The sequence below is a fragment of the Leptinotarsa decemlineata genome, unplaced genomic scaffold, assembly GCF_025532065.1.
Source record: "Leptinotarsa decemlineata unplaced genomic scaffold, Ldec_3_MD MMD2_P_RNA_scaffold_2, whole genome shotgun sequence".
In the NCBI taxonomy this organism is placed as follows: domain Eukaryota; kingdom Metazoa; phylum Arthropoda; class Insecta; order Coleoptera; family Chrysomelidae; genus Leptinotarsa; species Leptinotarsa decemlineata.
In genome coordinates, this window is record NW_027412529.1 from 1,659,060 (window position 1) to 1,671,151 (window position 12,092).

The following is a 12,092-nucleotide window of genomic DNA, read 5'->3' on the forward strand; positions in this document are numbered from 1 at the left end:
TCAAGCGTCCTCATCTGCATAGGCGTAGTGTGTTCTGTTTCTTGTGAAGGTGACTTTGTTTTGTATTTATTAAATATAATTTATATATATTTAATAAATACAAAAGCTTTACTCAGGTCCAGAAAAACACCACAAGCCATAGAGTCTTGTTCTAGTGAAGAATGAATTTCATCTATGAAATCAAACAATGCTGTTTCTGTATTTTTTCCTTTGAGAAAACCGTGTTGGAAATCATTGAACAAATTATAGGCATTGAAGAAATTAATAATTCTAGTAGATATGATCACTTCGAATAACTGTCAACTGTCAGCTGTCAACAAACTGATTGGCCTATAATTACCCATAATTACCCTTTTTATAAAGTGGTAAAACTATTGCCAGCTTCATTTGATCTGGTAATATTCCTGTCTCTAAACAAATATTAAAAATATATTAAATATTAATATAGATCACTATTTATCGAACAAATTTCCTCTGTAAACTACAGTTGTTCTTCGAAAATAAAAGACTGAGTCATTAAAGATTATCAACCCACCTGTTTGTACATCTTATATGTTACATTTCCATTTCTCTGGAATGAGAACTGATACCCGACGCTCTTGCTAGGCTGCACCAACATGAAGAAATCGTTGAACAGAAATCCAATCAGTTCTTTGTTGGTCTTGAGTTTCGAGAAGATACCGAAGTGAAGCAGCTGCCTCGGTCCCAGTTTGTTTGTGTCGCTGTTGAATACGAGATTCAGGTCATTTTGAACGGATTGCTGCAGCCATTCCATGCGGTCTTGGTTTTGCTTCAAGCGAACGTTTTCATTGATGCAGTTCAGAAATTTTTCCGCCTGGCGTAGAGCTTCTTCCAGATATTGGAAATCTGAAAAAACAACTGTCAGTATCATCTTGATCTATCAATGTTTGATTAAATTATCACCTGGGTGGCTTGGAGAAGTATTCTCTAAAATTTTGGTGATCAGCAAGGGGTATTTGGTGATTCTCTGCATCGGTTTTATCAGAAACGACGACAGAGGCATTCCTTTGGTGGCGACATTATTTTGGCACTTCTTCACCATTTCTCTGAAGGCAGTGGAACTTTCTGTTAATTTCTGTAACAACGCAGCGCTGTCTAGCTGCTTGCCACAAAAAGTGATGTAGGCTGTCATTCTTGGGAGCTAAAATTTTGAATGATCAATAATCTTCTAATACTAGTATCGATAGACTGAAAAGTTCGTAAGCTAACACACAGATGGCGCTACTAGTATTGAATCCATATGATTTTCAGTTAACCCTAACCTTCAAATTACACGTTCAATCTTCGACCTTAACCTCAAAATTACAACTTCATACCCGAAATTTAGACTGGAACAACTCGAAATTTCGACTTCAATTTCAAACTCTAGACTTTAAACTCAAAATCTCGACTTGAATATCGAGTTTTTGACATTAAACTTGAAATTACTATTTTAAACTCAAAATAACGAGTTTAATCTCATAATTTCTACTTTAAACTCGAAATTATTACTTCAAACTCAAATTCTCCCCTTTAATTTCATAATTTCGATTTTCAACTCGAAATTTACTACTTTAAAGTCAAAATCTCGACTTGAATCTCGAGTTTTCGACATTAAAAACGAAATTACTATTTCAAACTCAAAATATCGATTTCAATCTCATAATTTCAACTAAATTTCGACGTTAAACTCGAAATTACTACTTTAAACTCAAAACTTCGACTTTAATCTCATAATTTCGACTTTAATCGCATAATTTCGACTTCAAACTCGAAATTTCAACTTCAAACTCAAAATTTCAACCTCAACCTCAAAATTACGACTCCACACCCGAAAATTAGACTTCAACGCTTCAGACTTCAAACTAGAATTTACTACTTTAAACTCAAAATCTCGACTTGAATCTCGAGTTTTCGACATTAAACTTGAAATTACTATTTTAAACTTAAAATAACGACTTTAATTCCATAATTTCGACTTTTAAACTCGAAATTACTACATTAAACTTAAAATCTCGACTTTAATTTCGACTTTTAACTCGAAATATCCAATTTAATCTCATCATTTCGACTTTAAACTCAAAATTTCGACTTCAAACTTGATATTACTACTTCAAACTCAAAATCTCGACTTATATCTGGAAATTACTACTTTAAACTCAAAATTTCAACCTCAATCTCAAAATAACGACTTCATACCCGAAATTTAGACTTTAACAACTCGAAATTTCGACTTTAATCTCAAACTTCAGACTTCAAACTAGAATTTACTACTTCAAACTCAAAATCTCGACTTGAATCTCGAGTTTTCGACATTAAACTTGAAATTACTATTTCAAACTGAAAATATCGACTTCAATCTCACAATTTCAACTCTAAATTTCGACGTTGAACTCGAAATTACTACTTTGAACTCAAAATCTCGAATTCAATCACATGATTTTGACTTTCAACTCGAAATTTTGACTTTAAACTCGAAATTTTGACTTTAAACTCGAAATTTTGACTTTAAACTCTAAAGTTTGACTTTAAACTCGAAATTACTACTTTAAACTCAAAACATCCACTTTAATCTCATCATTTCGACTTTAAACTCGAAATTTCGACTTTAAACTCAAAATTTCAACCTTAATCTCAAAATTTCGACTCCACACCCGAAAATTAGACTTTAACAACTTAAAATTTCGACTTTAATCTCAAACTTTAGACTTCAAACTAGAATTTACTACTTTAAACTCAAAATCTCGACTCGAACCTCGAGCTTTCGACATTAAACTTGAAATTACTATTTTAAACTTAAAATAACGACTTTTAAACTCGAAAGTACTACATTAAACTCAAAATCTCGACTTTTAACTCAAAATACTGACTTCAATCTCATATTTCAACTCTAAATTTCGACGTTGAACTCGAAATTACTACTTTGAACTCAAAATCTAGAATTTAATCACATGATTTTGACTTTCAACTCGAAATTTTGACTTTAAACTCGAAATTTTGACTTTAAACTCGAAATTTTGACTTTAAACTCGAAATTTTGACTTTAAACTCGAAATTACTACTTTATACTTTAATCTCATCATTTCGACTTTAAACTCGAAATTATTACTTTCAACTCCAAATTTAGACCATAACCTAGAAATTACGACTTCATTTGCGAAATTTAAACTTTAAAAACTCAAATTTTCGACTTTAACCTCGAAATTTCGAGTTCAAAATCGTATGGATCTCCTGCGCTACTGTAAAAAAGTTTTTAATGAACCATATCACAAGTTTATTGATGACGTAACTTTGAGAGGCACTCTTTGATTATGCATTTAAAGAATCTGTAAATGTTCATATCATTTGTACGTTGATGAAATCATAAACACGAACGAAATATTTGAAAAATAAAAAAAGTCTTTGCTAAGCTTGAAAATCTACCCGATGTTTATAAATAAACTATCTTCTTAATAACTATACTTACATGCCGGCATATGATTTCTCCTACCATATCACTACCAGAATTATTGGCGTTCAATAAATCCTTCAGGAAGTTCTTGTTGCACTGAGTGATCTCCTGCCAGTTGACGAAAATTTCGTCGGCATCCTTGGTCGAGATAAGCTTGCTCTTCCTCAGAGGTTGCTCGAAGACTTCGTATACAATTGACATGTCACTCACATAACTTCGCTCCGTATGTATGAACTCCTTGATGCTTTCATGCCGTTTTCTGTCGAAGGGGGTTTGCGGCACTGAAGGAAGGTTCGAGTTAGAGAGAACGAATATAGCATTCAAATTATAACGATGGTGAATTTTTATTGACTCTCTCACAAAAATGACAGCTCATTGATGAATAGTTTTTTTTTGTTTTAGATAAAAACTAAGGAAATGTGTATACTTATTAATATGTAAATATCACAGCTAAAAATTCGGAGGACGGTGGGACACGCTGGGGTATTTCACCCCGTGTAGTCACCTGGATCTACACTGCAATAATAAGACCTATGTTAACGTACGGAGCCATTGCATGGGGACCGAAAGTTCTACAAGCAACGGCCATCCAAAATTATATCAAATACAGCGACTGGCTTGTTTAAACATCACAGGAGCTATGAGAACACCAACCGCAGCAATGGAATGAATTACAGGTCTGGCCCCTCTGGACCTGTACATTAAGGAGGTTGCGTTAATGGTCATGGTACGATTACGCACGGCTGGTGTAAACCTCGAAGTAGGAATGGGTCAATTGAGGCTGGGCCTATGGCGGGAAGCGCTTACTGCGCAACCTCTGTTGCAGGCAACAAGTGATGCAATTGAATCCGGGTGTGTGTTTAATAAACTCTACAAAATACAAATAAAACAGAAGACAGTCAGATGCTACAAATGCAATACGCATATACAGGCTGATTCACGGTGGATGGCACATTAGACGTTTCTGGTGAACCAGACAACGGATCACTTTGAAAATTTAATGGAGGGCATATTCGGACATTCTCTAGCCAACTAAAATATTTTCGGCAATGCGGTGTTGCCGCTTCTATTAGAAAGCAGTAGCAACTTTGATTTTTCAAATGGAACATTCTGTATATAATATTATTTTTGGAATCTCCAACAATTGCCCGACAACTTTTCTTGATATTTCCCTATACCTATCTGTTACCGTTTTCGAAATAAAAATTAATTTCAATTATTTTCTTCGAAAATCATGACTTCTAAAAATGCCGATATCTTTTAGTTAAGAAGTACTATGATATCGAAATTTGGTTTGGAGTTAGGTGATACTTGGACACTTCCCACACGTCAGCCTAATCTCCGTTACTTCAATACAGGGTGGTAAAAAAATACAGTTTTTTCGTTTGCTTGAAAAAGTTGCTGAAATTTGAATATTTTAAATGGAACACCTTGTATATTATTGGAAATTCGGAAAGCTGCTGAAATTTGCTTTCTTTCTATGTATATCATACCTATACCTAACTAGTCAAGTTTCGGACTTATGAACATTTATTTGTGAAAATGTCCCTTCAGAATGGTATTTCCATTCGGTATTTGGTAAGCAGGCCATGATTACTATTTGACAGTAGCGTTGTGACATTCTCCTAATAATATCGACATTTTCGTCACTTCAGAAGTTGCAAATACCTTCAAAACGATGGAACAAAACTATTCAAACGAAGTTCTTATGAATTTGTTCATTATTTTTGGACAGTGTGACAAAATTATCAGCAGAACATGTAGAAAGTTCAATGAAATGTATCCGAATCTACCGCCAATGAACCTCAAGAAATTTATACGAATTCAGAACAATTTCAATATGTTTGGATAAACTTTAAAAAAGCACCAAGAAACTTGAAATTGGAAATATTGATATGAATAATTATAAAAAAGTAAAACAATCATGTGGAATATTTCAAAATATGTTCGAATCGCTGGCCGTTCACTTCCAAGCACTTTAAAATGCGGGTGTTGACTGCTTTCGTGGTGGCAGATCTGATTTCATTGGGATCCAAATCTTCAAATGTTTGGGCAATCCTTTCTAACAATTAATCTCTCGAACGCACGGGTATTTTGTAAACTTTTTCTTTAAACATTCCCCACAAATAAAAATCTAATGGATTAAGATCGGGTGATCTCGCTGGCCAATTCCATGGTCCCAAGCGCCTCATCCACCGATCGTCAAATAGTCTATCCAATTCTGCGCTCACTTCTCTTGTGCAATGTGCAGGAGCTCCGTCTAGTTGGTACCAACAGTTTCGATAATCTTCGAGTGGCAGATTATCCACGAAACTGTCTACAGTATTCTCCAAAATATTCAAGTAGCTTCTGGATGTTAATGACTCCTCGTATATCACGTACCTCAATTTGTTGTCCATCAACATGCAGAAGACATTAAAACTAAATTTTTCTTGAAATCCGGCTTCTTTTGTGACATGAGGATTTTCACTGGACCAATAATGACGATTTTTTCTATTGAAAATCCCTTCTCTCGAAAATTTCGATTCATCAGTCCAAATAATTTTATTTAAAAAAAGTGGATCTTCTTGAATGCGTGTCAACAACATTTCACAAAATTCTACTCTCTGTTGAGGATCTTGAGGCTTCATTGCTTGAATTTTGGTGAATTTATAATCATGCATTTTATGTCTTCGCAAGATTCTTTGAACCGATGAATATTTTATACCCAAATCTTCTTCAGCACTTCTTATCGATGACTCGGGAAATGCGTGAAAATATGCCAAGACATTAATCTGGTTGTCTTCGATAGTTACGGGTCGAGGCAAGTTTCTTGGTGCTTTTAAAGTTGATCCAAATGCATTGAAATTGTTCTGAATTTCGTATAAATTTCTTGAGGTTCATTGGCGGTGGATTCGGATACATTTCATTGAACTTTCTACATGTTCTGCTGATAATTTTGTCACACTGTCCAAAAATAATAAACAAATTCATAAGAACTTCGTTTGAATAGTTTTGTTCCATCGTTTTGAAGGTATTTGCAACTTCTGAAGTGACGAAAATGTCGATATTATTAGGAGAATGTCACAACGCTACTGTCAAATAGTAATCATGGCCTGCTTACCAAATACCGAATGGAAATACCATTCTGAAGGGACATTTTCACAAATAAATGTTCATAAGTCCGAAACTTGACTAGTTAGGTATAGGTATGATATACATAGAAAGAAAGCAAATTTCAGCAGCTTTCCGAATTTTCAATAATATACAGGGTGTTCCATTTAAAATAATCAAATTTCAGCAACTTTTTCAAGCAAACGAAAAAACTGTATTTTTTTACCACCCTGTATTGAAGTAACGGAGATTAGGCTGACGTGTGGGAAGTGTCCAAGTATCACCTAACTCCAAACCAAATTTCGATATCATAGTACTTCTTAACTAAAAGATATCGGCATTTTTAGAAGTCATGATTTTCGAAGAAAAAAATTGAAATTAATTTTTATTTCGAAAACGGTAACAGATAGGTATAGGGAAATATCAAGAAAAGTTGTCGGGCAATTGTTGGAGATTCCAAAAATAATATTATATACAGAGTGTTCCATTTGAAAAATCAAAGTTGCTACTGCTTTCTAATAGAAGCGGCAACACCGCATTGCCGAAAATATTTTAGTTGGCTAGAGAATGTCCGAATATGCCCTCCATTAAATTTTCAAAGTGATCCGTTGTCTGGTTCACCAGAAACGTCTAATGTGCCATCCACCGTGAATCAGCCTGTATACAGACGGCTCAAAAACCAAAGAAGGCTCAGGATGTGGAGTTTACTCCAGATCACTAAGCCTAAGGATTAAGTGGGGAATGGGAAAAATACCAGCGTGGTCCAAACAGAACTGGCTGGTATCTCAATAGCCACAAAAGAAATAACCAGGAAAGGAATTTCTGGCAAAAACATAACAATCTGCACTGACAGCAGACAAGCCTTATTAGCCTTGAACAGACAACGTATAACCTCAGGGCTAGTACTAGAGTGTCACCAAGATTTAGCCAAAGTCTCTGTAGATAATAACAGGGTTAAAGGGTTAAAGGGTACGACAGGAGTAAAGGTAATCGCATTGGCGACTCTTTAGCCAAGGAAGCGGCTGGACTAAGAAGCTGGCGCCGAAGAAATATCTGGCGATGACCAGGAAAAATCTACGCTTAACAGTAGGATTTCTGACTGGCTACCGTCAACTAAGGAAACACCTCCATAATATGAGGCTAGTGGACACACCTCTATGCAGGATGTGTGAACAGGAAGATGAAACTGTCAGGCATGTCCTATGCGAGTGCCCGGAGTTATCGTCAATAAGAGAGTGTGTGTTCGGCGAGTCTTGGTCTACACCTGCCGATATAAATAATAGGGGAGCCCAAGCGAGGATTTCGGATTCACTAAAGCGCGGCAGATAGTAGAGGGGATACAAGAGAACTGGGGCGTATTCCCTAGGGGACGTAATTATGGTAGTGAGTGGAAAAGAGAGGTGTGCGACGTGATCGACGCATAGAAGGATGGAATGAGCATCGAGTAGATTCATTTGATAGATAAGAGCGCGGTGGAGTTACAAAAATAACGCTATATTATTAATAATGAACGAAAAACCGGATTAAAGAAAAAACATGGCCACTGGCGTTAAAGAAAAAAACATGTCTGCCAACATAATAGAAAAAAACATGGCTGTCATACAGGTGTCTCATCGTTTAAGAAAAAACATGTACGGGGTGTCTCAAATACGTCAGCGTGGAAAATAATAGTATAATAATAATAATGAATGTAAAATCGTTTTAAAGGAAGAAAAACATGGCCACGGGCGTTAAAGAAAACAACATGGTTGTCAACATAATAGAAAAAAAATGGCTGCCATACAGGGTGTCTCATCGTTTAGGAAAAAAACATGTACAACGTCTCAAAATACGTTGGCGTGAAAAAATAATGGTATAATAATAATGAAGGAAAAATCGGATTCAAGAAAAAGACATGACGTCAATGTGTACAGGGTGTCTCAAAATACGTCATTTAAAAGACATGACAGTTTAACGAGACTCTATCGTTTTGTCATATGATTCCTCAATGTGTACAGGATGTCTCATCGTTTGAGACATCCTCGTACATGGTTTTTCTCAAACGATAAGACACCCTGTATGACAGCCATTTTTTTTCTTTAACGCCCGTGGCCATGTTTTATTTCTTCAATCCGATTTTCCGTTCATTATTATTATTATATCATTATTTTCCACGCTGACGTATTTGAGACACCCCGTACATGTTTTTTCCTAAACGATGAGACGCCCTATATGGCAGCGATGTTTCTTTTCTTTAATCCCGATTTTTCATTCATTATTATTATTATATCATTATTTTCCACGCTGACGTATTTGATACACCCCGTACATGTTTTTTCTTAAACGATGAGACACCCTGTATGACAGCCATGTTTTTTTCTATTACGTTGGCAGACATGTTTTTTTCTTTAACGCCAGTGGCCATGTTTTTTTCTTTAATCCGATTTTTCGATCATTATTAATATTATAGCGTTATTTTTGTAATTCCACCGCGCTCTTATCTATCAAATGAATCTACTCGATGCTCATTCCATCCTTCTATGCGTCGATCACGTCGCACACCTCTCTTTCCCACTCACTACCGTAATTACGCCCCAGTTCTCTTGTATCCCCTCTACTGCAGATTAATATTTAGGGGGATACCTTGTACCCGGTTAAGTACCTCCACCAAATATGAGCCACATATATAAGGCCGCATGTGAGGGATAAAGGATCAGATTAGTAAAAAAATTGATCATCAGAAATTCTCGAGCGCGTCAGATTAAGGTAGGATAAGTTAATTACCTGCTAAAAAGTGTATATTCCAGTAATCTGACAATTTGAGAGTGACGTAAAGAAAGGGGGGTGCAGCAAAGTTGTAAAAAAATAACGTCATTTCGACATTCTCGAGCGTAGCTATTTATTTTTTTTTAAGGAAATAATTCACGTTTAACGAAACATATATAATCTGACGATTTCCGCAAGCCGAAATAACAAAAATTCGTCGATAAAGTTTAATGCGAGCAGCTGTGGGATACCTATATTTTCCTCTCCGAGTTTCTATTTCTCTATTCTCTATTCACTTTTTCTCTATCTATTACTCTCTCACTCCGTCCCCACTCTGAATTCTGTTGCCATGACGCCATCATAGCTGATCACAAAGACTCGTTCGTGATGAAGATGATGATTAATCAATCAATTAATTGATGGATGTAGCCGTTACTACGTGGTAGGAAATCATAATGAAGAAAAGAGAAATTGAACTTTCTATGTTTTTACCATTTTTATTTGTAACTAACGTTTCGTCCTATAAGGACATTTTCAAACTTATACAATATATAAGGACATTTTCAAAGTTATGCAATATATAAGTTTGAAAATGTCCTTATAGGACGAAACTGCAGTAACGTTAGTTACAAATAAAAGTGGTAAAAAACATAGAAAGTTTCATTTATCTTTTCTTCAATAATTAATCAAATGATTATGAAAAATTAAATTTTTTTGAGCATTTAAAAAAAAATATTTTCTTATAAATACAAGTATTGTACTTAAAAAACACACACTTATTTATTTGCATGCTATTTCCTGAGCTTTTCAATTAATTGAGTTCAATGAATTTAAAAAAAAATTTAAAAATATTGTTTTTGTCAGATTAAGCGAATCCCTCTAGATAATCGTCAGATTATGAGACAGCACGTCTAAAACGTAAACATGAACCATATATATCTTAATCTGACGCGCTTGAGTATTTCAAAATGGCGATTTTTTTTTGCACATTATAATAATGGCCGCGACTTAGCGTCAGATCGAAATCGTCAGATCGAAATCGTCAGATTATTGAATGAGAGCTTTTTTTGTTGCACTTAACACCCCCTTTTCACTTTTATCCCTTACGTACAACCACCCACATCATGCAAACGATCAGATTAACATACCAACATTATTAAAAATACGTAGGACATTGATGCTATCAATATTTGACGCGCTCGAGTATGTCCATGCAACAGTATTTTTTTACATATTTAAAAATCTATAGCCGCTTCCCAAACCGATTATATATTTTTCTTCTTATCATCTAAGCTTTGCAACCTAATATGTCTCAATGACGCTCGAGTAAATCCACATTTTGCATCGTAGGCTCCCCTGCTAAAAGGAGATGTCTCTCAGTGACCTGTCCACCTTCATGGAAAGAACAGGATGGACGATGACCTAGGAGGACAACTCCTCGGGAGGATGTACAATGGGTCACATGTGGCCTAAGTGCTGAGTAGGGAGGGTAAGTTACAGTCACCCTCACTACTCTACAGATCACAGCTATCATTATAGTTTGTGTCCGCTGGTTTTATGCCAGACGTTTCGTCTATTATTATTATTATTATTATAAATGCGGTAGACTCAATCAAAGACAATGAGGCAACAGTCGCCTTTGATAATGGAACAGCTGTAGACAAAAAACCAGGAATGAAAACCTGTGAACCACGACCGCCATACTTCATAACAGCATAACTTTGTTATCTCTGGTCCTAGAAGTCTAGATTCCTTGACCGATACGAAAATACAGAGAATTATATAACTTGCCGATATTCTTGAGCTCGAATGCTTTCTTTGAGGTTTTAAGAAAATATATTGACACTTTCAATATCAGTTTTTTTCTATAAAATCTATTGCCATTTGCTAAACAGTTTCGAATCAAGATAGAAAACAGATGTTTCTTTGGAATCGTAATTTATAAATATTGCCGCCCAACGTGGGGCAAACCAGTTTTTGAATTATGTCAATTGACAGAATAATTGACAAACTTAAATTCATCGATCACATTGTAACCCTCAATAAAAACCTATCTTCAGGGTGTTAATTCCAGTTGTTTCACATATTTTTCGTTGACTTGTGTGAGGGTGTTCAATTAAAGATAACATCACTAAATATTCATTTTCCTCATTTCCAGTAACCGGTTTTTGCCGTTCTTGCATATTATAAGATACACTGCCTGTTTCTCGGAAAAGCTGTAACAACTTTTCCAATGAACGCTTGTTAGGATAACTCCTGTTAGGTCAAATACTTTTTGTTCCATAATAATAATAATTAATGTCATTCAGGCCAGAGCCTACTATTATTAAAAAAATAGTAGAATAGGTTTTATAGGAAATCGTAAATGTATGTTTCTATTGACCCCATGTTGTAATTTTGGTATATATTTCACTATGAAGTCTAATATATTGCTAAGAAACAAGCCAATTTAACATATTTTACCTCAATAATAATTAAGACACATGCATCTTCTTATTTTGAAGAATGATTTTTAATATTTCAGAAATGGCAATAAATTTGAGTTTTTACATTTGCCTGCATTTTATTTTAGATACACCTTATTTTCAAAATTTTAAACTTGTGCTTTTAGCAAATCTACGTATTCTTTAAAAAAAAGGTTTTCAAAACGCTTTTTAAGCTTTTCATTACAAGACAGCTTGTTTCATTTTAAAGATGAAAAATTACTCATAAGTAAAATATAAAAACGCCTTTTGTGTAAAAAGCAGAAGAGATAGCTATAGTTAACCCTAATATAGTTTTGAAGGGAATCTACTTCTTACTA

At 34.9% G+C, this 12,092-nt stretch overlaps 1 protein-coding gene across 7 annotated transcripts in view; it reads right to left on the bottom strand.

Annotated features, from left to right (window-relative positions):
* Dap160 (Dynamin associated protein 160) overlaps positions 1–12,092 on the bottom strand; it is a 66,157-nt gene that overhangs the window by 16,881 nt on the left and 37,184 nt on the right. For all 7 annotated transcript variants that reach the window (XM_023159303.2, XM_074181146.1, XM_023159302.2 and 4 more), the window contains 3 exons: positions 3,467–3,732; positions 925–1,162; positions 536–867 (listed from right to left, as the gene is read on the bottom strand). In XM_023159303.2, the coding sequence (XP_023015071.2) occupies positions 536–867; positions 925–1,162; positions 3,467–3,732 (836 nt within the window). The remainder of the gene's footprint in view (positions 1–535; positions 868–924; positions 1,163–3,466; positions 3,733–12,092) is intronic.